Source organism: Aythya fuligula, chromosome 2, assembly GCF_009819795.1.
Source record: "Aythya fuligula isolate bAytFul2 chromosome 2, bAytFul2.pri, whole genome shotgun sequence".
Taxonomy (NCBI): Eukaryota; Metazoa; Chordata; class Aves; order Anseriformes; family Anatidae; genus Aythya; species Aythya fuligula.
In genome coordinates, this window is record NC_045560.1 from 1,734,421 (window position 1) to 1,760,930 (window position 26,510).

The following is a 26,510-nucleotide window of genomic DNA, read 5'->3' on the forward strand; positions in this document are numbered from 1 at the left end:
GCTGTTGGCTGGCTGCGTGAAAGGGAAGAGGTCCATGGTTTAAGTGTTATGCTCCTCAGAGAGATATTGCCTTAAATGCTGCCTGCTAATGCCAGGGCCTCACCAGGACTTCCCACATGTGCCGCATTTTATCCAAAGCCTGAGGAGCTCTGGGAAGACAGATCGCCCTGAATCCTATTGTTAAGGGAACCCAAGAAAACATTAAGGAGAGCAGCCAAAGGTCCTTTGAGCCCTGGTTCCTGTCTCCTCCCTGCCTAGAAGCTGAAATCTAGAGAAAAGTGTGAGAACTGAACAAATATAGATAAATATATATATGCACCTATGTGTATATATAGTATCCAACGATCCATCCAGTGATTATGTAGCAATGCTGAATACCCTCTCCTGATGTTCAGCAGCCTGTGGCTCGGTGACATGAAGCACAGCAGACAGACAAACAGCTGGTGTTTAACCACACTGCCTTCCTCAAAGAGTGAACACCGGCCAATCTGTTCCCCTCCCTTCCCTCGTCCTCCTGTCTCTCTCTAAACACTGGAAGGAAAATAAACAAAGCAGGGCTGCCTGGTCAGGGTGCTAGGGTGGGAGGCCACAGATCTCGGTTCAGAGGCATGGAGACCTCTGGAACAGCCAGAGTGAAATTGGGATGGGGGATGGCAATGCACAGCTCTTGGGGAAAGAGCTTGGGAAAATTAGGGAAATAAGATTCTTGGAAAATAAGATTTCTCCTGCCTCTGCTACACTGGTGAAAGGTTGTCTTAAAAGCAGAATATGAGAGTTCGAGGAAGCAGCCCGTGGCGGAGAGATGGGTTTCATCAAAAAGAAATCCATCTTATTATCCCGTGGTGTGCTGCTAGGACACCTTCCTCTGAAACTCCTTCCCATCCCTCACTGAACTCCTGCCTTCTGCAGACCATGTCTGAGAGATGGGTCTTCGTGGTAAGATTGATGCTACCTGCAAGGTATTTGGGGAGACACGCTCCAACAGCCAGCTGCAGCCTACCTACTCCCCTGGTGAAAGAGAGGACATCAATCTGGGCTGTCAATCTGGCGTCCTTCAGCAGTGCTAATTTTCCCTTAGAAAACAGCCCAAGAGCAATTGCTCACTGGGCAGTTACGAGCTGTTAATTCTCCCGGCTCTGATGGCTTTAGCATACTTTGCTAATTTCAGAAAGCGGTTTCCTTGCTGCTCTGTGTGAAATAATCCTATTTATATGGTTCAGGAAAAGGCAGCGAGAGACACAAACTTTCTTTGGGGCCCTCTGTATACTGCTTTGGTCAATCTTATAATTATCCCACAGTGGCTAAAATGAGAAAACTACACACCTAAACAAACATGCGTGGACATATATACGTGTATGTGTAGATGGACGTGGGTGTTTATTTAGGTCTGTGTATCTGTATATAGAGCTATCTATGGCTATTTCTAGGGACAGCAATGCAGATATATATAGATAGTTGCAGACAGACATTTTTTTCCTAATGCTTTCTAATGCATGGCTTCTTAAAATTTTCTCTGGTTACATCTGCTCAGATGCTGTCCTACTCGGAGTAGTAGGACAACATCTGAGTATTTTGATCTCCTTTCAAAATGTTGGTTAAATGCAGCTGTTACTGGTGACGCAAAGATGCTGTTCCCCAGGGGGGGAAATAATAATAGAAAACAATCTCTCTCTAAAGACGACTAGACTATCTTGCCAAATTCCCTGATTCTGACATCTCTTGACATATTTACTTCAAGAAAAAAAAATCAAAGGAAGGTTTATTAATACCAGTGCTTCAGAGCCATGCTTGGGTGTGAAAAACAAGAGCCCTTCCCTGCATTCTGAAAGTCATCCCCCAACCAAGAAAAAAAAAAAGAGGGTTGTTCCTTTTTTTTTCTTTTATTTTCACAGTGCTATTCATGCCGTAAGGCCCAGTGGATGTATATGCATTGTTTCACTTGTTACTAAAATGCAGCTAACTCTGGGACAAAACGTGGCAACTACACAACAGCATACAGCATCACTGTGAAGTGAGCGCAGGGCTGGGCAGTGGCCTCATGCAAATACAAGGTTAATAATAATAATCATGAATAAAAAGTGTTGTTGAAAGGCTTGTCGTAATCAAAATTCAGTTCAAAAGCTGGGAGAAGTTTTCATTATTCCTAATGCTCTTTGGCCTGGGCAGACATCACTTAGGCAGTACCAAACTGTCCAAGTAATCTGAACACTGAAGGTGGGCTAATTTGCGTTGTCATTAAATACCATCATATCCATCTCTGTGTAGCTAGAGCAAAAAAGTAATGGCAAAAGATGACGGAGCCTTGTGAACAGAATAATGATGATAATAAGGTTCTCGGGAAGGTTTAATTAAAACAGTTCATAAAAGTAGAGGTCATAAGGAGGAGTAATTTTTTCAAGCAGGGGCAGAGCAGTGAACAAAAATGCAACGTGACCCCTCATCTAATGTTTCTCTGGTAGGAAGCACTGCCCAAGTGCCTCATCTGTGAACTGACCACCTTTGCACTGAGGGGACAGACAAATACATGAAATCCAGGGAAAGAGAAGTTTGTTTTTTTTAGTATTTTTTTTCCAGCCTAGGAGCAGAAGGTCTCTGTTTCTCCCTTGTGCAGGTAAGAAATGGACAACTGTCTCTTCTTTGTACCCTTTGTACCCTTTGCTTTACCATGACTAAGTCTCCCCCACTTCAAAATGAGAGGTTTAAAAGAAACAGCCTCCTTTCCATGGGGGAAATCTAGGAGACCTGCTCAGATGGAGAGGTCTGCAGGAGATGACTCCCACCACAAGACATGGCTGAGAGTGATGAGAAAAGGGAGATGAAATGCCAAGGATCTGATGTGACCTCGTAAAACACTGAGTGAGGTGCTCAATAACTCCAGAAACTTCTCAGAAACCTCTAGGGCTAAAATAGCTCTTCCCTTCACATGTACTGGGAGGAGACATGTCCTGCTAAAACTGTTCTAAAACCAAACGTCTTCCAGTGCTGAGGAAACACACTTTGCTATTAAATAGCTGGAGCAGCACCTGGTGAATGCAACCTTGTGTGTTCCTTGACTGCATGATACAACACATGAAAATGCAGAAATAATCTCTTTGCTTACTGAACAATTTCATTCTCTATCTTTGGAGATATTCAAAGTTTGTCTGGACATGGTCTGAGGCAATCTGCTCTAGGTGGCCCTGCTTAAAGAGGGTGTTTGGACCAGATGACCTCCAGAAGTCCCAGCCTCAACAAATCTGTGATTCAAGTGTTGCTTAACCGGTGAAGAAAAAATAAAAAAACCTATGTTTTAGTTGGATTTAAAATTAAGAACATTCTCCCAAAGGGACTGTGTGTCATTTTCAAGCCTGCTCCCCATCGTGAAGTTTGTGGTTAGATCTTTATCTCCAACTGTCTGAAAATAACCCTTGCTGCAAATGATCAGTCCCTACTACCATATCCCATATCCAAAGAGGACATCTCCCAAATACCACTGAGAAACAGAGATTTCTGCTAAATACTTCACAAATTGCGAATAAAGCAGCAGCTGCACGAGGGTGGAAATGTCTTTCTCTGTGAAAGAAGCTCACACCCTCTCAGGTGACCCCACTGACAGCCAAAAAAAATTGCATCTGCAATGCACTTGTCTTGAGAGAAGTTCAGAAGCACTGCATAACCACTACCCAGCTGGGCCCAGGCAGAAAGTTGAAAATGTCAGCTACTGATTTGCCTGTCATCTAAATGTAGAGTAAGAAAAAACAATGCCCACAGATCTGATATGTGTGTATATTTATACATATATATATATACACTTGAATGTTTGCCCAGGAGCATACCAAACCCTCTCCATGTGCTAATGAATCTCTTTTCTAACTTCTGGACTAGTGTCTCTGCTTCAGGATTGTGATTACACCAGAATTAGTTCAAGATCTGCTCTCGCATGCTCATGTTCTTTAGCACTGGACTTTTCCCTCACCCATCTCCAGTGAACAGACCATGTAAAACTTCTGATGCTGTAGCTTATACCTTGCCACCAAGAGGTTCTCTGATAGACACCTACAGAAGCAGGATCAGTAATGATTTGATTGACACAGGTTTTAGCTCTCTGCTTGTGCATCCCCTAGCACAGACAAGCACATACACAAGGGAATAATTAATAATAATCTACTAACAAAAGTATTGTTTGGTGGGAAGAGGGAGTCTCAATGACATGGAACACAACATCTAACCACTTATTAGTGCTTCTGTGCCTGCTCCAAGTTTCCCCAAGATCTTTTTACAAATGGGATTGTGGCAGCTGGGGGAACCCTTCCTGGCTTTGAGGACAATTTCCCATTCAACTAATTCCCATCAAAACAAAGATGTGGCTTTGGCAAGCTTGGATGCAGTCTCCAACAGGAGGCAGTAAACTAGAGCTCATCAAGGGTTTTAAATGAGACCGTGCTCCTTAAGCTCGCCCTGGATGAGGGGCTAACCCCATGCCCTGTGCCCCAATGCAATTGCCTACCCTTTCCCTCGTCTCGTTGGTGAGGAACTTGGCACATTCACTGTAGTTTGCCCAGGTGCGGTTGTTGCCTGGGACCAGCTCCCAGCTTCCATTCAGGTCACACCGGCGATAAGCGTGGCCTGGAGAGAGAAATGAGGGAGAGTGTAAATGAGGGTGGTAGAGCAGGAGAACCTCTTCCAAGGGTGCATACCATCAACCACAGTGTCTCTTGTCAGCTTTGAAGCTCAGCTGCAAGAACACAGTTTCCATCTCCTTTGCAACCTAGTTTTCTGACTGAGAAACCCCAGGCAGCTAATAAGAAGTTGCACTTAGATTAGATCAAGATATTGGTTCTAAAACAAAGGGGAGAAAATGCAAAAAGTTCCAAAGCACAAAATCATTCTGCAACTCTTTCTACAAAACAAAACAAAAAATAAACAAACAAAACAAGAGCAAACAAACAAACAAAAAAACACCCACAAAGACAAACCAGTGATCTTCATTTTGCCACTCTTAACTTTACTGATTGAGTCCATCTTAAGGAAGGGTTTTCTATGGCTCCCCTCCTTATGATGATGGGAAAAGAGGAGGAGACATGAGTTAATTTTGGGATTCAGCTTACAGATAGAAACATCCATGTTCAGATGTGTGTGGGGGCACAATTGCATGGACTGTGTGCAAAAAATCCCATTACAGTTAATAGGGATGAGACCAATCAAGAGATCCATCTTTGGGTGTTGGACCCAATGGTCTCTTCAAGTCCCTTCCAACCCCTACAATTCTGTGATTCTGTGATCTGTCCAGTGACTACAGAAGGACAGTTTGTAGAGATATCTGCTTCCATGAGTCTTTCTATGACCTCCATCCTGTGTGACTTGACCAGTGGATGCCATTGAGGTGGGTAATCCATGTCCTGCTGGGTTGTGGAAGAAAAAGGGATGGATCACCTGTTCCTCCTGGCTCCTCACATGAAATCTATGTGCGTGGGGTCTCCGAGAGAGGACATCTGTCAAGGGTTAAACTGGCTCAGCTCAGTCTCTTATAGAAAAGGCAGAGCAGGCTATGTGCAACCAGAGTGCGTGGAAATATAATTACTTGTTTTCTGAAAACAGCAGCGGTGCTCTGCTGGGAACATATAATCTTAATTCTCTAATTTCATAGGCTTTGGGTGCACAGCTTTGCCTGAGAAAAGAGAATACGCTAGCTTTGAAAATACTCTGAGGGGCGAGTGTGCTTCAATTGCTTCTAAAAACATGCACAGACTTTGTGGCACCAGAAGCAAGCCAAGAAATGTGCTGCCTGAGGGAAAGTGAGATAGGGAGGAATTCACATGTTCTGGTTACCAGCGCTGCTCTCAGATAGCCACCGTAGGGGTCTGGACAGAGAGCAGGGGTTAGAAGCAACAAACTGGTGGAGTGAAGAATACAAATTGGGAGGATATCTTGTAGATTTCCATTGCTGCAGAAAATTTGTTGCAGCAAACAGATGTGGGTTTGAGACACCCCAGGACTATCTAGTTGTAGTTACCAGCCATTGCAGTCTGGATTTGGCAGGTGGGAAATTTGGGATATTTTTATGTTAAAATAGTGCTTTTCTTTTTCTCTCAACATAAAATAAAATAAAATAAAATAAAATAAAATAAAATAAAATAAAATAAAATAAAATAAAGTGTCTTTACTCCTTGTTTGTTGACTCCTCTGCTTAGATGGGAGTCACCATGTGATAAGCAAAGGATGTTACAAAGGATTTCTAATTCTCTGACTACCAGGTCTCTCCTTGCTGTAGATTTCCAGGCTGTGCTGATGCTGAGGACAGCACCTACCTTTGTGATTGAAGTCGTAGATGTACTCAGGACATGGCATAGCCACCACTTTGCCCGGCACACCTTCTGGCCAGCAGACAATGCCATCCCACTCAGGAAGACAAAAGCCATCTGTAGAAGAGAAACAAACATAAAAAGGAGTCACTCGACCTGCAGAAGTGACATTAATCCCTCAGATCCAGAGTTTTGAAAGGGCTGTCCATGAAAAAGCTGCCAACACTGCTCTTGGGATCTGGTGGGTAGCGTCCCTGACCATGGCAGGGGGATGGAATGAGATAAACTTTAAAGTCCCTTCCAACCCAAGCTGTTCTCTGGTTCTGTGATTCTGGAAGCTTGCTTTTACCTGTGAGCTGGAAAAGAACAGAAATGGAGCAGGAGAGCAGAGTGGAGAACAGGAGGACTTGAGCACTCAGGACTCAGCAGACTTACGGGCAACCTGGAGGTGGCCGAGGGAGCTTGGCATGGCAGCACAGGTTTGAGCCTGGGCTACAGAGATAAATTATGTTGGGGCTACATTATTGTGAGGCTCATCCCAAGCACTTCAGGCCTCCCTGAAAGGCACTCATTCCCACAGATAAGATTGGTTGTGATTTCATTCCTAGAGACCATCAATGCAAATTCAGCTATCATCTTTACTTACCTTTTGCATCAGCCTGTGCTGTGCTGCACCGCAATGTTTTGCTGCTTTCTCAGATGGGTTTGCTTGCCCGATTTTAACTCCATTAGCCTGATCTTCCCTTTACCCCTGTTTCCCTAGGATGTCATCATGGGGCAAGATGCAGGCCATGCACTGATTGATTTGGAGCTGTGCCCATGCTAATTGCCTGGCAGTGTACACATGCTGATTGACTGTCCTCTGCCTGCTGCCAAGCACAGCATAGAAAGGTTGAATTTTCCCAGCTTTTCCCCTTGCTTTCTCACTAGTTTGTGTTTCTGCCTTTTTGTGTTTCTGCCTAGTTTGTGTTTCTTCCTGCTCAGTTACCAATTTTCACAAAATGAGCAGAAAGAGAACGGGCAGGTGAAGAATATCCTGGGAGCTCTCTGTGGTACCACTTTGAAAGGCTAAGTGCTACTTCCTAACTTTTTGAGAATGGAGTGGTGGGATGGTTGTTAGTGGATTTTTCTTTAAATCATTTTTGTTATACCTTTTGTTCCATGAAGAAAGCTAAAATACATGTACACTTGAAGGAGAAACCCTGTCTCCCCCCAGGAGGTCTCCTTCGTCCTTCTGCATATGATAGTTACTTTCAGAAATCTGATTTATGTGCTTAGTGCAAGGAAAAGGAGAGGCACAAACTGAGAAAAAAGCCCTTTCTCACTTTTACACCTACTTTTCTAAAAATTGATGAGTATGTGTAAGTAAGTATTTAAAGTACTTTAATTCTTATTTTGCAGTTTGCTGGAACTTGAGAAGTAATTAAGCAGGTCTTCTATCACTTGGAAATCATGAGAAACTTTGCTTCTCTCTTCACTAATAGAGGTCCTGGGCAATCCTGCAGAGTGCCCTATTGAGCAGGTGGGCTGAGAGGAGTCAGGAGGGAGTCTGCCCCCCGTGGGGTTTGTCACTGGCTTCTGAAACAGCTGAGAGAGCAGCACTGATGTATTAGGTGTGCATGGGACAATGCCACCACTTGCCCATATTTGAAGGGCCAAGACAACCTTTAGGCTGCTAGAAAGCTGTGGGAAATGACCCCGTGTTCAAGACTACTTTAAGTAGAAGGAAGCCAAATCCTTCCAGCTTGTTGGTCGCCCCTTTCCTGAAGCTTTTATTCCTAAGCTCCCATTCCCATGAGGGAGCATGTTCCCATGCTGACGTGTGGTTCAACGTGGGCTGTTTCCCATCCCTGAGGAGTCTGGGAGGACTATGCCCCAAATTTAACCTAGTGCTTGCGTACTCATTTCATTTGGGCTGTATTAACCACCAGTTAAAATCCAGCTACAGTAGCATATTTGAAGTGAAAACCAATCACCGGTGAATCTGCTCCAGCTCCACTTTCCACTTTACAGAGCCCCTGGGCTCTGTACCAATGGCAGTCCACAAAAAGGAGTTTATCAGAGGCATATAAAGTGCCTGACAGAGAAAAATTACATGAGAATCAAAATAAAACGGAACAGCCTGCTCTTATCTGCAAAAGAGCTCCACTAGCAAAGAAATGATAAGCATGGTCAAGATCTCAGAGTGTTTCATTAATATCAAAGCTGGTGCTTTAGTAATATTTCACCCGAACAGTAATTTATCCTTTATAATGCATGTGCTTTCACAAGATTAAATAAGAATCCAGGTTTGCTTTAAAAACCTTTAGCTGGTGTGGTGCCCTTCAGGGTCAGAGATGACAGTGATCAATTCACTTTGCTGGCATTTTTGGACATGAAAAACATCAGAAAAGCTCATAATTTAACAGCCGATTCCTTATCTTTCATTTAGTGTTAATGAAAAGGACCAGACTAATCACCCTCTATCTTTTAAAGCATTTACTAGGAGTGGGGGAAGAGGAACTAGAATTCCTTGGCATCGGTGTGATAAAAAGGAGGAAGAAGTTTATTGCATGATCTCTGCTCTGAGTCACATTAGAGGAAGATTAATACTAGATTTCCTATTCATGAAAACTGCGTAAGCCCTGCCATTTGGCTCATTGTGTTGCAGGATAACTTACACCATGAAAAATAGTTTATTTTTTTTTTAGTTCTCTCTAAAGATCAAAAGAAAAAGGAAAAAAATGCTCCACAAAATTTGGATTAGGTCAAGATGTTATTGCTTCTGAGTTCTTTCTGCAGACAAGAAAATAAATAAAGATTTCATTTAGCCCTTAAAGTGCTCTTGATTAAAATAAAATAATTCGTCTTACAAAATAAATAAATTTGGGTAGATTTTAAAACGAACACTATGGAAAAGCAACAATGAGGAGAGGAAAAACAGTGATCTAAATGACTGCTCTGGAAGTCCTTTTACTTTTCTAATGTGTTCAGAATGACTTGCAAAGTTCAGCCCTCACTCGTGAACAGTTTCATTAAATATAGCACAGCAATTTTTGTCCAGAAAATGTTAATTTGAAAAAGTGTCTGGTGGTACTCCTTCCCCATATTGTAAACATACCCCCCTCACACACTTGCAAATGGACAAATGCAAAGGAAAACTGATACTTTCTGGATAAAAAAATATGAAATTATTTACTTTTGGTTCTTTATTCCCTACTGTCAACCCCCACAGAAGCAGAGGGTTGAAGGTACTGCGCAGGAAAAATGGTTCAAACTGGCATTGGGACCCTGGTGGATGGCTGTTTTATCACGTGGGCAATCTGGGGAACCACCAGCTGCCCCAGAAATCTGAAAAAATATCATCTCTGGCATATCTTGGTGCATCTGAAATCTTCTAGTGCTTCTATGCATTCACCCATGGAACTGATTTTTAAAGCCATCAAGGATCTCATGGGACTCAATCTTCAGAAACCATCTTTTACCCCCCAAAATTGCAAATGAATCTGTTGCCACTATTATGAACTGTTATGGCACAAACATCTTAAACCTCTTCTCCAACTCTTCATCCTCCACTGCTTCTCCCTCCCAGCTCCGTGCTTTGAAAACTCATTTCAGCCAAATTCAAAAGAGGGGTAAGAAATCTCATTTGTCATTTCCTTCCTGCAAATTTCTCTGGGAGTGATGATTTGTAGAGAGCTCCACCACATCCTTTCCTGCCACCATCACCTCACTGTCTCTCTGGTCTGCACAGCAGACACCTTTACAATTAATTTTGCTTCAGACCACTGGTGTGATAATCGGGAGCAATAGAGACTAAATTCTGCATCTTCTGCCTCCAACTTTCCTCTGTTTTGCTCAGTCTAGAGATCATTTAGCAACAGAGCTGGTGATGAAATGGAGACGAAAGGTACCACATATTCCATTGGTATTGTGCTGGAATCCAAACAAGACTTTTTGTTTTTCTGTTTTCCCAAATGCTTCCTCCAAATGTTTTTTCTTGGTTTAGAAAAATATTAACACTACTAGTAACTTGGCTCCTTCCTGCTGTGTTCCTTTTCTCCTGGTCATTTCTCAAAACAAATCTACATTGAATTACAAGAAAAAAACTGAAAAATGGTGAGGAGATTCAGGAAAACAATATAAAAATCCACAAGCTGACAAGTTTTCCTGATGACTATACTTAAATATATATATATAAATTTTATAACCTTTATAGTTGTCATAACCTTTAAAGCTGTCATTATTATTATTAATTATTATTATTATTATTATTACTATTATTTTAAGATCCAACACCTGCAAGTAACATGCTTTTGCCATGCTAAAAATAAGTAAGGCTCTCCTGAGACACTGTTAATGTTTAGAAGCCCAGATCATCAGAAGGGATCCTGTTTGTTGTAAATGTTGAGCTCTTGACAAATTCCTTTTTTTGGTGAAAAATAGTTTGAGGGTTCAAATATGCTGTTTGGATCAATGCAAGTGGGCAGCTTTGGGAAAATAGGTTGCATGTTCCAAGTGAACTGGGAATGCTAAACATTTATTTCCTTGGAAGAAATAGTAGAATTCACTGAAGATGTAAGTCAAAAGGAATGCATAAACTTTAAGAAAACAAGTAAATCTCATACATATCCCACATCCTAAGTGTCTTGGATGTGTATCAGTCATTTGGGCAATGCTGGATGGAGGATATGGCTTGTGTTTCAGGCATGTATGTAAATGGGAAAAGCTCCTTTGATTCAGAGATGTAGCTGTAACTTAAGAGTGGAGACAGAGAAGGGAGGAAAGGCACCAGAGATTCTTATGTTTGCAGGACATCACCAACAACTCCAGTGCTTGTGCATGACATCGTGAGCGACTGGGAGTAAAGTAAGACTTTTTTGTTCTCTGGAGTCTTTACAGATGCTTCATCCTGGTGTCTTTCTTTCAATTCCTCTGGTTTGATATGAGTTCAGGGAGACACAATGATTGTCCTTGTGGAGGAAGTGAGGAGCAGTGGTTTTTCTTGGAGGCTGCACATTCAAACAGAAATGATGTTGGGACTGCTCCCTCACCCTCCATGAGTTCAGCCTCTGTCACCTGTAGCAGAAGAGGGCTGGGATCTGTGTTTGAAGAGTTTCTGAGTTTGCCACCAGGCAAAAAACCTAAGCTCTTAAGATGGGTTAAGAAAACCCACCTTTTTAAAGTAGCCTTATGGATCCAAATGATATCCTGTGTGGTTGTCTCAAAAGGAAGAGATGCTCATGGGGCATCCTGCTTTGGCTGGAAGTCCTGTGGTCCCTGTTGCCACCAGGGCTGGAGAGGGATATTGCTTTCACTCACTGGATTTTGGTCACTAACAAACACATATTCAAGCCTGTGTTCTCTGCCTAGACTCTTAGACTACAAAGCTACCACAGTGAGATTAGTAGAAGTCAACTGCTGAGGCTGGAATCAAAGCTTTGTCTCCTAAGGTATATTCTGCTTCTTCATTCTGCTGTAATTTGCTAGAGGAGGCTTCACAGGTCCTGAGATGTCCTTGCTAGTGTCAAAGAAAACTGGGGGAAAGTTTGTAAATTCCTTTGGCAAAGAGAAACAGAAAGAAAATTCTTCCAGCAATGGGGAAGGACTAGTAGAGTGAAAGAATTTGCTGCTGGCTCTGAAGGAAAATAAATAAAATAAAATAAAATAAAATAAAATAAAATAAAATAAAATAAAATAAAATAAAATAAAATAAAATTAAAATAAAATAAAATAAAATAAAAACAAAGAATTAGAAAGAAGGTTTTTCTTATCCTGTTGGTAAGCCTTATGAATGGAGATGAGCTCTGAAAGTGAGAGAAGATGCACAAATAAGCATGTGCAAACTGGCAATGAAAAAAGCTCATTCTGGAAATTAAGACAGAGCTTCTGCCCTTCAGATGATCTTGCTTGGGATAAGAACTCTGGAAAGAACAACAGGTTTTGTGTCCCTAAATGGTGTTAAGGTGGCTTCTGATTACATAGAACGGATGCTGCAACACTTGGGTACAACAACTTTGTATGTACAAAGATACCCCTCCTATAAGCACTTGTTATGCCCTCATCTCCTGGGTTTAAGATTCCCAGCTCACCACTTCCTCAAGAGAAGCTAAACTGCAGAAGAGCGCAGCCTCTCTTTCTTCCACCATTTCACTGTAAACCTCACCTCCAGTTTCCTGATGTATTTCCCGTTATACTATTTTACTTTGCTCCTCAGACCATCTCTCCAGCTCACCTGAGACCTCATACATTCAAATCCTGTTTAATCTAGGTTCTTCCTCATGTCCATACCATCACAATACCATCACCAAAACTGTTCACTTTAGTTGTCAAAACTTCTTGGTGTTATTATTCTTAGGTTCTTTTCTGAATGGTGAAGATGGGACCTAATACTAAACACTTCTTAAATATATGTATACATTTGCTGATTTAATGACAACATTTCAGGATCATTGAAATGGGGTTACTTCCCCAAACATTCATCAGTTCACTGTCTAACACAAAGCTACCAGCACCTCAGTGAAAGGCACTGAAAGATGTGGTCCTCCACAATAAATCTCATGACACTGGGCAAGTATAAGTCACAACTCTGTTTTATTTCTCTGCATCTCCATGCCATTTTATTATAGTCTGTCTTTGCCCATCTTCTAAGGCTACCCTGTAAAACCTTCCAGGAGTTGTGCCTCATTGCCTGTGGTGTCTGAAGCTTACCGTTATAGCATAACCATTCCAGGTGGTTGGACTGTCGTGAATACTCCCTTACAGCAGCGCCATACTACAGAGAGGTTATAGTTACACATATTACTGTAGTTTTAGAACAGATGTGCCTTACAGCTCTCCTTAGTCCTTGAGGGCTGAAATCTCATTGCACGGAAATCATCTTCATTAGTGCAAACCAATAAACTATTCAGGATGCAGCAAGCAAATGCTCTGTTTGATACCACTGCTGCAGGACTTGGCTTTTGAAGGCAGAAAGGCCACTCACCGTGCTTGGTGAAAAGGCACATGCATCTCTTGGTTTGCTCTACACAACCCCTTTCTTCATCTCTGCTTGCACACCTGAGCCCCGTCAGTATTCCCAGCACACTGCAGGTTGCTCAAGTGGAGGAGGGAGGGAGGGAGAGGTGCTTTCAGGCCATGACTGCTCATTCCTCAGGCCGCATCCCCGGGGTGCACTGAGGGCTATTCTCCCTTGCCTGTCACATTTCCCTTGCCTCCTCCCCCTGTCCTTCCCCCCCAGTCTCAATTCTGAGCCCTATGCAAGCGGTACATGCATGTGGAGAACACATTAAAACCATCTGCGAAGCTGCTTGGCAGCTGGATAAATGCAAACATGGTCTCGAGGTGTTTATCTAGGGGTATGGAATATAAATCAGACCGACTTCTTCTGGCACCATGCGAGGCACCAGGGAGACCACATTTGGAATACGGTGTGCAATTGTGGTCACTCTATTACGGGAAGGACATTTGGTGGATTGGAAACAGGCAGGGAGGAGCAACCGAAAAAATGACCCAGCATTTTGGGACAGGAGCGGGAGAAAGAGAGGCTTGGAGGGACAGTGGCTCTGCAGAGGTTGTTTGGTGCTGCAGACATGTTCCAGACCTGGCTGTCAGAGCGTGTGTGTGTGTGTGTTTGTCTATGTATAGATGTGCCAGTGCCTATGTGTGCAGAAGGGTGTCTGCCCTGTGTCAGTGTGTGCATCCACAAAGACCTGGGGGTGTGCGTGGGCAACGTGAGTGGGAGGAGAGGCGAAGGGTGGATGTAAATCCCCAAAGACCTTTACTGGTCTTCAATGGGTAGAACACCTCTTGCATGCTCAGTCCTAGAGGAAACGGGCTTCAAAGGGGAGAGATGCACGGGGCTAGGGCCTACTTCTTGTCACACCATGTCTTTCCTCTCCCTCAGGCAGAATGGGAAAACCACAAGCTTATGAATGCTACCAGACAATTGCTAATAGGACACAGCTCTGGAGGGATGGCCGCCCCGTCATCACTAGCCCATTTCCCATGCTGCCTGTCCCCTGCCAATCCAAAACTCAAACTGCCACCTTCAGCAGCCTCTGTGGTAGCACCCAACATGACAGCACTGGCCCTGCTTAGCCAAAGCATCCTCCTTTCCTCATTCAGCTGTGTGCAGTTCTTCCAAACCCCTCTGAATCTCCGTCTGCAAGCTGATAGTGCTGGTCTTATAAATCATTAAAAATATCTGTAGAAATAAGTGCAGTAACAAGTACTGAACTGCAGCTGTTTCTGTGTATTGTTATTTACCCATCTCCATGCACACACGGACCATTTACTCCTATCATAACTCCTGATACTTGATCCTCCTGTGCATTGCAAGACCTATAACTCTGCTAAGAAGACATTTTTCAGTGGGAATAGAAGGCTTTGGCCCATAAACATCTGCAGGTAGAGGCCAACTCTCAATATTTCTTCTCTTGCTAGCTATAACTCAGGCATGAGCACAAGCTAGCTGTGAAGAGCTACAAGCCCTTGCTAGCCATCACAGCCTGCTGACATGAATAGCTGTAGCAGAGGGTTGGGGTGGGAGAACACATCTCTCCATAGGTCTTCTGTTCTCTTTTGACCTATTCCAGAACAGACACAATGAGAAACCCAGTCTTGACCAAGACTCACTGATTACACCTATACCACTCCATCCATAAGACCATAGCCTGTTTTCATGCCCTGTAAGCCCAGCATGGCTCATATCCATTTGAAATCCTCATTTTGCATACCCAAGAAGAACAGTGTTGTACGTGCTGCCATATGGAAAATTCTTCTGGCTGATGTTAGTCTGTAAATAGCGTCCACAGGGGCAGTGAAGGTTGTCCCAGGTTGAAACTGCGTGGGGAGCATGCTAAAAGGGGATGGCGAGGTTGTCTGGGGGGCAACATTTGTACCACAGCTGTGGTCCAGACTCGCTGAGCTGTGAGGACTGAGAGTCCACAGACAGGGAGAAGCTAAAAGAGCAGGAGGAGATGTGAGGTTTATGGAGGTCTGGGGTGTTCAGGCAAATCTTAGTGCCCTGAATGCTTTTATATCCCTTGGCTTCAAGGGCACCTGAGGCTGCTCCCTACCTCTGAGGACACCCTGGCAGGATGGATGACCAGGGATAGGGCTTGAGCCTCTGGGAAGAGAGCCAAGAGCAGATTCTGAGCTTCTGCAAGCCCAGAGATTTCCTGGGCTTGGGCATGGGTCCTTTAGGGACAATGGAGCAATAAACTGAGGCAGGCAATCCACATACCTTGGGTAAAAACACACGGCTTCTCAACTAAAAATAACCCCTCTCCCTAGCAAATAGGTTTATTTATTAAAAAAACAAGCCATTTTGAGGCAAGCTGCAACACCTAGGACTCCGAGAAAGGACTGCCGATGGCCTTTGCTAATAACAGGTTTGTGTAAAAATCTCTCTTCCCCCACAAAATGTCCCATCTCCTCTTCCAAACCAGGGAAAGACAGACTTTTAATTCATGGGCGAAAAAAAAATCAGGTCTGATGGCTTATGGCTGGGAATTTCACTTCATCCCCTTCCAGGTTTAACTTTGGGGTGGCATCAGGCTGCCCACCATGGCTGAAATCTAATATTTATGTACGTAGATGAGAAATTTTAGGGTTTCCTGTTCTTTCTGAAAGGCTTTCATCTAGAAACTAAATTTAAAGAAAAAAAAAAAAGGGGGAGAAAAAAGAGAGAAAAGAAGAAAGGAAGCCAAATGCTTGTGGGGACAGATTTTTTTTTCCTTTTTTTTTTTTTTTTCTTTTTTCCTTTTTTTGTTGTTGTTGTTGTTTTGTTTTTAATTTTCTGGGTATCCGTTAGCTAAAAGTGGCAGACGAGAAACATATCCTGAGGCAGGGCTGTGCAGAAGCACGCTGGACTGGCAGAGGTCCACACGAGGCTGTGCCCATGTCAGCCCCATTCAGCAGGGGTCCACAGCAAGTCCTCAAGCTCAGAGATATTCCTGGGGGGGGTGAGCTGGGGAAGAGGGCACTGCCGACGTGGTCTGTGCTAGGAGGGAAGGGGGGGACTCACCCTCTACTAGTTAGCTTAAAACGAATGAAAGGTAACATTTTTAGGGGGAAAATAAAGAAATTTGAAGATTTTACAGATAAATAGCATTTTGTTACTGTTGAAGGAAGTTTATATTATCTCTTTCTTTTTAAACCTTTGCTTGCTAAGTCTTTGCTTTGGACCATCAACCTTGCTTGCACTCACATGAGAAATAGACACATGTTCCCACTCTCCAGAAATCCCCGTTGAATCAGTGCTTCACCCTGATGCTTCTTGGTCCCTGCCACTGCCAGAATGGGGGTTAGACATGGATCTGGTTAAATTGCATCAAATTGAACAAGGCACTGCTGAGCCATGGCAGCAGATAATATATTTGAATACTCCAGTTGACAGCTATTTGCCTGGTCTATCAGGGCATGGGCCAAGGATCAAAGGAAAATTGAAACTAAGACAGATGTTGAACATCCCTTCCAGCCTTCAGAAGTCTCCTTCCAATGAACATCTCCTTCCAGCCTCTACAAGAAGGGTGAACACCACTGCTCTCCATGCACCTGCCAACCATTTCCTTTTTTCACAACATCCAGTCCAAATTTTAGGCATGCTAGCTGGGGTTTTAGAGCCATTTTTAGTAGCTGGAGCCACGTTGGATCAGGCCCGGCACAAAGATGACGCCAATGCTGGCCAGGGAGGAAGAACAACGCAACCACTCACTGGCCACTTGGATAGGAGCCGCCCTGGAAACTGCTGCTCTTTGGCACCACACCACAAGGCACACGGCATTTATTAACCGTCATGCAGGCTAAGAAATAAAACTATGGATTTAATAAAAAAGAGCCAGTAAAACCAGCAAAGGGGAAAGGACAACATGGATCGGCCTGGAGACCAACATCTTCCTGCTTCCAGAAGTCAGACAGGAGTGGTTTGAGATGCTCCTCTCTTCTGAGCTTGCTGCTTCCCAGGGAAGAGCTAATGAAGTCCATGCACAGGCAGGATCACATTTTGCAGTCAAAGAGCCAGTGCTGGTTTGTGTCTCCAGCCCAAATCCAAGCCTGAACTGGAGGAGTGGTGCACAGAAACCTGCTCCTCACTCTCATGGGGCAAGCAGTGGTTCTGGACTCACAGATCCCTCCCGCAGTGCATTTTCTTCACTTGCATTAATCTACATAGACATTTCTAGCCTGTTATTAACAGGCAAACACATTAGGAGTGGGTAGCTGCAAGGTGAAAAAGAGATCAGCAGATAACAGCCCCAAATCAAACTTTGTGGCTCAGCTGAGCTACTTCCTCATTTCTCCACAGATCTCTCTGAAATTCTGGTTGTTATTATTATTATTATATTTAAACATTGGTTGCCTGCTAACAATTTATCACATTAGTCTGAATGAAGATTAGTTAGGGAAAAAAAAGTTGCAGTGCTGAACTGTGAGAGAAAGCAATGAATCTGAGACAAATCAATGCCCTCACTAAACTGAATGGGAATTTGCCAGTTCATACCAGGTGAAGAACTAGCCTGTGAAATGCACTCAGCAATGAGACGGGGAAAAGAGGAAGAGAATCCAGGTACCCGTTGCACTGCAGGAAATTTCAGATGTGCTTTCCTCATTTCAAAACAAAACCAGAGGCTTTACGGCAAAAATGATGACGAGAGTTTTGAGTTTCAGTCAAGTGGGATATATCCAAAGATTTTTGGCGGTTTCTGTCCACCTGGATTTGAATCCTTGGAGCCTCACCTTGAATTCCAGGACAAAAGGAAATGTGGTTTGTGGCTTGTGCCCTGGCTGAAGAGTAAGGAGATGAGAACCCAAATCTTGGCTCTGCCACAGGCTCTCCTTTGAGATGGGAGGTGAGGCGTTGAATATCCCTGTGCGTCAGCTCTCAAGAATGAGGACAGCAGCCCTACCAAGCTTTCGTGCCAGCTTACGTGATATTTCTTTCTATCAAAAAGAAAAAAATAAAGTAAAAAATAAAAATAAAAATCAAGGTGTTCCAGATTCTCTCCCTGCTTCTGAAAACACAGACCATTGACTATTATAGAGTGGAATAAATAATGACAGCACGCTGCAATTGCACCCATGCAGGAGAATGATCCAAACAGCAGTCTGCCAGGTGGTAGCTGGTAACTTCTGATGAAGAGGGATAGGTGAGTATCTGGGGTGATGGTGGGATGGGATGTGACAGCACAGATTGGATGCACACACTGCTTGATGTGCAGCGGGGCTGCTCGGGTGCAATTAGAGCAGGCAACAAGAGATAAATCATCTTGGGCTTCCAAAACATCAGAGGCTTAGCAGGCAGTGCTCAGTGCAACACAGCTTACTCCAATAGTTCTAATTCCTGGCTCTGCTTCTCGCCCTATGACAGCCTTCTTGTTTATGGGGTTGTGTGATGAACCAGACCAGGAAGCTGATTCAGCTGAAAAATAAACTTTCTCCAAAACAGCTCTTTCTCAACTTGATCAGTTGCCCCACTTGGCCCTGCTCAAACTTCCATGCTAAAGGAATCCAAAATAGCAAATGAAGTCATGCTTTCTGTAGTAAGAAAACTGGCATGCACACGGGTCCTTACCATCTCTGTCACCACAGCTCATCTGTTAGCCAAGGATATAAACTTGTGCTGAAATCACTCATCATAGAATCATTACGGTTGGAATAGACCTTCAAGATCATCTGGTCCAACCATCACTACTACTACCAATGTCACCCACTAAACCTTGGTAGGGAGATGCCCTGTAGGACCAGTCAAGACACGGCATGCAGTTAGGAGTGGCTGGGACTGCTTTTTCACCTTGTCTGAGAGGGGAGATATTAAAACACCTCCGACACCTCCCAGGTAAGCTCATCTTAGAGAGCTACATTCAGTCCAGCTCAAATCTAGGTAAGCACTTGATGTGTTGGTGAGATTAGATCTGCAGGATGAGGTCCTCAAAAAGCTCACTGGAGAAGCAGAGGCTGTCTGCAGAAGTGCTCACCCCGTGGCTCAGGGAGCTGCAGGAGAAGGTACAGGAGCTATCTCTGCGTGCCTGTGGTGATGGGTGCTTCTCTCGAGGTCTTCTGAAGCTGTTCCACCAGCCATAATGCTGAGCATGGAGGGGTGCCGGACAAAACTCTGCAGCAGGGATGTGAGATGAATCAGCAGTCTTCACTAGCTGCAGAGCCCAACTGAATATGCTGTGCGAAGAAGCTCTAAAACAGCTACTGGGTCAAAGGCCTCTTTTCCTATGACACTTGTGGTTTAGAGCATCCCTGCAGAGAAGGGACTCTTGGGTCCAAATCTGCTCCTCATTGACTCGGGCCAGGGATTTTATGCTGTAACTTTCTCCTTTCCCAAACATTCACGTCACGGGGCTGTCACTGGGATGTCCCGCAGCTGGAGCTGAAGTCTGTGGCACAGGCAGGTCATAAAGCTGGGCAGATCATAAAGCTTAGATCCAACTCCTGCTCCAAGGCCTTTTTTGATACTTTCAGACAGAGTGAAGTGGAACTAATAGAAGAGATTTCAGTCTCCTTTTACACCTTTCACATGCCAGGCAGTGATGCATTGTTCCTGGGAGGCAGTGGGTTAGGTTCAGATTCCTTCAAGCAGAGCTCAGCATAGTCTTTTCCCCTCATGTGTGACTCTTTAAGTGAAAAATGGCTGAAGAAATTTTGTCCTTTGACAACTGTGCTTTCCTTATGACCCCCAAAACAGATGAATTACCCAGACCTTCCCTTCCCTCTCCAGCTCTGCATCTGCAGCATTTTAGCTTGGCCATCATCAGTCCTCAATTACTTGAGTCCTGATGACTGCAGGAAGGAAGCAATCTCTCAAAGGGGCATCAGTGTCACTACTTTGTAATTTTAAGTCCCCTGGGCAGGACTAATAATTGAAATGCTTGTTGGAAAGGATTTTTGAACATCTCTTGTCCAGCCTTCAGCCCAGTGTTAAGTGGTTCATCTAAATAGCAATCCTATATGTGATCTGTTATCCATATCTGGAGACAGTTGGGACATAGATGTCACCCAAAGGTGCTCTCCATCTACCAGCTCTAAAAGTAGCTCAAGATACTCAATCTTATTAGTAATCTATTATTTATTCTGCATGCCACCACCACCAACACTGTGATCACTTTGGCTCAAATTTGTAACATCCTCTGGTGGTAAAAGCTTTTGATTTATGGACATAGAAATAGTGGCACATTGGTGATGTGTGCTGCCATTACTATTACACAGATGATTACATGGCACAGAGATCTTCCTGAGCAGATCTGCCTGCACGTCACATGCTTTACTTCCAAGAAAAAACATCTCTTGCTGAATGCACTGCGAAGTATAATTGTCCCCTACCACTAAAAGTCCAGAGACAAGACAGAGAGGGGACCAGGTGGAGTGACAATATGAGAACAGTCCTTATGCCACCCAAACTGAATACCTGGAGCAGTATCACAGAAGAGTGCCTGAAGTGCTCACCCAGGACCCATATTGCTCCAAGTCTCAACCATTTTGCACACAGATATTCTGCAGCTGAGGATTAGTACATTTAATTTTGAAAACTGTTGCCTTTTCCAAATTGCTTTCTTTTGCATCTGTGGTGAGGGAAGATGCAAAGGGATTAAGCCCTCCATCTGGCTGAGAAGTGCACAGCCTCGTACGTCCTTGGGTGAGCAGCACAAATAGAAACCAGACCCCAGTTTCCATATCTTCAAAGGAGGAAAGGACTGGGCCTAACCACTATTCACGCTGAGCTATGTGCAGAGACTGAGCTTGTGAGCCTTAGCCAAGAGATTTGATCATGTAGATTACAGCCTTTTGTTCTACCACCCCTCAAGCCTACAAGAGGGCCAAAATCTATCCATTCCTTCACACTCCTGGAGCATGTAGGGGTGGGAAAACCACAAAAATAGACTTTGAATTTTTCTGTTCACAAATATCCTGTAACATTATCATTTCATGTGTTCAAGGGTGTCTGTAGCCTAAAATCTCTGGATGGCAGCTCCTCTGCTAAGTGGGAAGTTCTTTTCCAAACAGAAAGCCCTCCATCCTTGACATCCCAGAGGTGGTCTGGCAGCTCACTGCCCTGTGAAGCAAAAGTGAGGACCACTGGGGGAGCCACACCGCTGTGGCAGAGTAGGGTTTTTAACAGTATTTTAAGAGAATCTCTTGGGGAAGGCTAAGTAAGGGCTCTTTCTGCCTTTGGGTTAAGGAATCCCTTGCAGATGAGTTTGGTCCAGCTATCTATTACTAATGATTGCATTGAGCCTTTAAAGCCTCGAGTGCACTGCTGTAGGTATCAAGATAACAATTCTTCCTTTTGGCTGTGCTACTTGGAAATGAGCAGAGGTTTCCTATAGAGGATGAAGCAAAAACCCAAGTTTTATTGCCTAAGCAGCTCAGGATAACTTTTTCCAAGGCCAGGACTCAGCATGAGTCCATGAGATGTCTAAATGTCACTGGATTAGATCCCTCTCTGCTGCAGTCAAAGGAAGAGCTAATGCTGGTCTCACGGTTGAAGAGTGAGGTCTTAAAGCAGGACCAAGGGCGTGCTTACAAACCTCCGTGATGGGATTATTTTCTTCTACCAAAGTGACTGTGGTAAAGAGCCCAAAGCCTGCTTGTTGGTTACACACAATCACCATCTCCCCAGCCCTACCAAGACTGCTGATGTCCGCTAAGAGATCGAGGCAAAATGCTGATGGTCTCCTAGAGAAGGGCTAGAAAATAGGGTGTGAGAGCAGGACCAGCTGGTTGATATCACCCTGTCCCGAGGTAGGCAGGTGGTCTGAAGTACAACAGAAGGAAATGCCTTTGCACATGTGTTTTTTTAATGAGGTGTTAATTGGGCATTGGGTGAATAGGACAAAGAAGCACAGAGGATGTGGCTTGAGGTTTTGGCTGATGTAAAGCTGGAGGCCTGGAATAAACTGAAAGTTGTGTGGCTTTTTTTTACAGCCCCTTCCTGTGATTTCCAACAGGAGAGAGACACCAGGTGGGCAGGCAGCTCTGCTCCGAGTCACAGCTGGTTTTGGGGAGTTTTTCTGGGCTGGTGATGCAGTCTCCAAGTATTTCTGCCAGTCCTGGCTACGGAAAGAGAGACATTTGGGATGCTAGGGTGAAAGTAGGAGGTGATCTGCCTCGTCCCCTGCTCTCAGGCAGCAGAGGGAGAGGGGACAGGATGCCCACCCAGGACTAGCTGGGTGGTGCAGGATGTCTCAATATACAGTCCCAGTGCCAATAATTAACACATGTGAGATTGATGAAAGAAACCAATGGGGGATGATTATTTTGCTGCCCACATGAGAGAGCTTTCTCCCTTCCTTCTCCCCCCAGTCCTACATCTGGTAGTAATTTTGCAGCTCAAAATAGAAAGGAAGTAGAAGAGAGGGGCTTAGCCAAGCTTGGGCCCATTTGAGGAGAATAGAGACAATTTGTTCGAGGGAAATAGAAGGGATGGTGGAAGGCTGCTTTGTTTCCCACACCACTTTTGTCCTGCTGCAAAGGTGTACTGGTGAGTGATGCCTCCCATGCATTGCCTGGGCTTTGGGTACAGCAATAAGGGCTGTAAGCCCATGACCATGACTTTCACATCCTCCAGACCCCTTGAATCTGGCATGTGGAGCAGGAGAAAGAGGATGTGCTGTCTATGCTTTCCAATACCTTGTGATATAAAGTCTTTTTCATAGCTTAACCAGAAAAAAGGAGTCTGGTGGGCTGTCTTCAGCTGCCCCCCTTGTGTGCTCCAAGCCCCATCCCTGCAGTCAGGGTTGCTGTGGGAACACTCACCGTGCACCTTGGGCACCTTGGCTTTCAGATGTCGCTCACACTTGGCCTTGGCTTTTAGCAGTAGGAAGATCTGCTCCTCTTTGGTGATGACATCGTCAGCATCCACCTGCAGCGATGGGAGAAATGAGGTTAAACCTCAGCAGGGCACAAGCTTCCTAGACAAGGCAGATGATCTGAATGCACAATCACCATTGCACCAGCAGTTTCTTTCACTAGCCTTGTTCTTCCCATCTCATTTTGCTCACTACTTGGTGTCCAAGCAACACCCCTGAAAGATGCCACATGGAAATATTTGTGTAGAAGGCAAAGGAGGTGCACATTGCAGTTGCACGCAGCAAACACATGCTTGTACATAAAAAGAGAGCAGCTTCTTGGGTGGCACGCCTCAGTTTGCAGCTTGGAGGGACAAGGCTACTACCCAAGGGAAAAAAGTATTCTAGTAAATAACATTAGCACAGCATTTTTAAACACTGATTCCTTTGGGATACAGAAGCATAGCTAAATATAACACGCAGGGTGGCAAGACAATGCTTTGTTTGCTGGCACCCACCTCATGGAAAATACTGTCGGGGACAAGATTTCAAGAGCCTCTTCTCACTTCAAGAATCACAACCTGGCATCATGAATGCAGTGCTATTTACAACCTCTCTCTTAGGTCTTCAGCCCCGTGGAATCAGTTCCTATCAATATCCTTTCTAAATCCAAGAACAAGTTCAGAGGGGGCTGCTCTGGAGAAATCTACGAGCTGACAGCATCTGCCCCCTGACTGAGGGCTTAGGGGAAGGAGACTCTGAATATCACCCTGGAAGATTTTATTTCTCCCCTCTACATTCTGCCTGTAAGGTTTCCAGAGGTCAAGGGACAAGAAGAAGGGAGAGCAGGGAGGATGCTTTACCCAGAAGCTATGTTACCCTCCTCTGTTTGCTGCTTGCTGATACACAGTGATACAAGGCCCTCCAAGGCACTTGCTGGTCACAAAAAACATCTTGCTTCATGAAGCTGGCACATTCCCATCAGGTAGGGCTGGACTCTGGAAGCTGGGGTTACACCCATGGGGTAGGCCTGACCAACAGTGCTTTGGTTATCATGCCATTAAGAGCTTTAATCTAATACAATGTGGCTGCTCTCATTTCCTCATGTGCCTCTTAGGTACTTGGTTTGTGTCCTTCTCAGGCATCTGGGACCAGTCCTCTCATTGCATCCTTTTCCCTAATATTTTTTTTCCTTGTCTAGATTAAACTGTAAAAGCAGTAAGAGCAGAGGCTGCCTTTCTCTGGACTTCTGCAGGACTTAGCACTTGTTCTTAATGGTGTTATTTAATCAAGAATGACTGCTGTACTATTTTATAGAAAACAACAGTTTTATTATTATTATTTTTTAAATTTATAAACCTATATTGACTGTGCTGGTGAGACTGGCTGCAGTAAATCTGTTATGACTATGGCAGCTCTCCACATCTTGATGGATGGAGCAGGTCTAAATGTCAGCGTGTAGTACAGGTAGGCAAAGGAAAGTACGAGACTTTGTGAAGGCAGAAGTGACTCAGAGACCTGTAGGTAGGTTGTGGAGCCTGCCTATGGAGGGTGCTGCTGGTCTCCATCCCTCTGAAGCATGTACTGAAGCTGGGTGGCTATGAAATTTCACTGTACTCCCTCCAAACACTGCTATTCAGAATTAAGGTGCCTTCACTCATTGTAACATAATTCACTTTGGAAAGCAAGATAAACCCTCTGAAGGCCAATCTGTTCTCAAGACTTACTACAAATAACATAATGAAGGTTAATGAAATCCAACTTAGAAGTAAACCCAGGCTCTATTTCACATGTGGTCCTACAGAGGGGAATGGTGAATGCTCAAGCAGCTGATGTGCTAACAGACATGCAGATGGATATCTAGATCTGATAAGGGGATTCCTAGTAAAACAGAAGTTTGTTTTTCATGCCCTTGGAAAAAATCCACACCAAAATCCTCTTTCAGAAGTGGGAGATGATTTCAAAACATTAATATTAATGCAAAATAAAACTATCCTTTTCCAGATGTCTGGCCAGTCCACATTTAAGCCAATATCCAGCATTTAAACTCTTATTGGAAACATAAAACCTTTGGGTCCAAACCTGCTGTCATTTGCAGCTGCATGAATCCTGAACGATTCCATCAAAGCCAGAGGAGTTAGTCTGGATTTATAGTGGCTGAATAGAGCAGAACGTGACCTCAGGCATTTCAAATGATACATGCTTTGTGCACTTCATCCTTAACCACCTTTGGCCATGCTCTGAGAATGGACAGCTCCTTCCCAGCAGGATGTACAACGTCCTGTCCAGGCCAGGCATAGAAAAAAAAATTATTTCCCAGAATTGGAGCTGAGGCACCAAGCTCAGCGCCCAGAGCAGGGTACAATAGCTGGGACAGGGCTCTGAACTGAAGCTGGGTTTTCAGATTTCCTGAGCCCTGAAACCAGGTCTTATCAGCTTTACACTTCCAAAACTTGTCAGACTACTAAAAATATATATATATATATCACCTATTTCCTCCCCTCTCCCCAAGCTGATATAAATACTGATATATGTTTAAGCCATGTTTTTGTGTTTCTAGGCAATCTGCTGCAGGTGGCCCTGCTTGAGCAGGGGTCTTAGACCAGATGGCCTCCAGAGATCCCCTCCAACCTCAACCATTTTGTGATTCCCCTGGTTGAGGGAGATGAAACATGCATGTAAACATATACATGAATAAGAACAGAGATTTTCATTGAATCCTCTGGCTTGAAGGGGAGAAGTCTGCCTTAAGGGATGTGGAAAGTTATATTTCTTATGGCATCCTTCTGGGCAAATTGTGACATGAAAGAGGTTTACACCATGCTGAGTGAAGAACTCGGTGACTGCAGAGCTCAAAGCGTGGTAGTGAATGAGGCTGCTGCTGGGACACTGGGTGATCAACAATGGTGTGAAATGCCTAAAAGCCTAAAAATTATCGTAAGGGTGGTCAGACACAGGCTTCCTAGTGGGGTAGTTGATGCCTCATGACTGTCAGTGTTCAAGAGGTATTTGGATACTGCCCTCAATAATATACTTTCACATTTAGTTAGCCCTGAAGAGGTCAGGAAGTTGGACTAGATGATCTCTGCCAACTAAACTATTATATATAAAGAAAATCTGAAATGCCATTATTTTGCTGTTTAACTCATGTTAAACACCTAAGAAGCAAAACTGCTCTGACTGCAGCTGGGACAAGATGGGATGACAGGCTCAGAGCCACGTGTACTTTCTCATACTTCACCAAGCTTAATCTCCAGCCCTTGTCCACTCTTTCTGGGACATTTCAGTACATCAGCCCTACTGAAAGCTCTCCAGAAACAGAGAATGAGCAGTATGCTGCCGGATCAGGCACTGAAATGGCTCAGCCTTGGGTGAAGGGCAAACAACCACAGTGGGACAATGTAGAACAGCTTTGGACCTGACAGATGCTGAAGCACCGTTAACTGTTCGGTGC

The 26,510-nt window shown here is 44.2% G+C and overlaps 1 protein-coding gene across 1 annotated transcript in view; it reads right to left on the bottom strand.

The window, feature by feature from the left end:
* PTH1R (parathyroid hormone 1 receptor) overlaps positions 1-26,510 on the bottom strand; it is a 62,322-nt gene that overhangs the window by 29,893 nt on the left and 5,919 nt on the right. The window contains exons 3-5 of the mRNA XM_032183292.1: positions 23,025-23,130; positions 6,288-6,398; positions 4,487-4,605 (exon numbers count right to left, since the gene is read on the bottom strand). Coding sequence (XP_032039183.1) covers positions 4,487-4,605; positions 6,288-6,398; positions 23,025-23,130 — 336 coding nt within the window. The remainder of the gene's footprint in view (positions 1-4,486; positions 4,606-6,287; positions 6,399-23,024; positions 23,131-26,510) is intronic.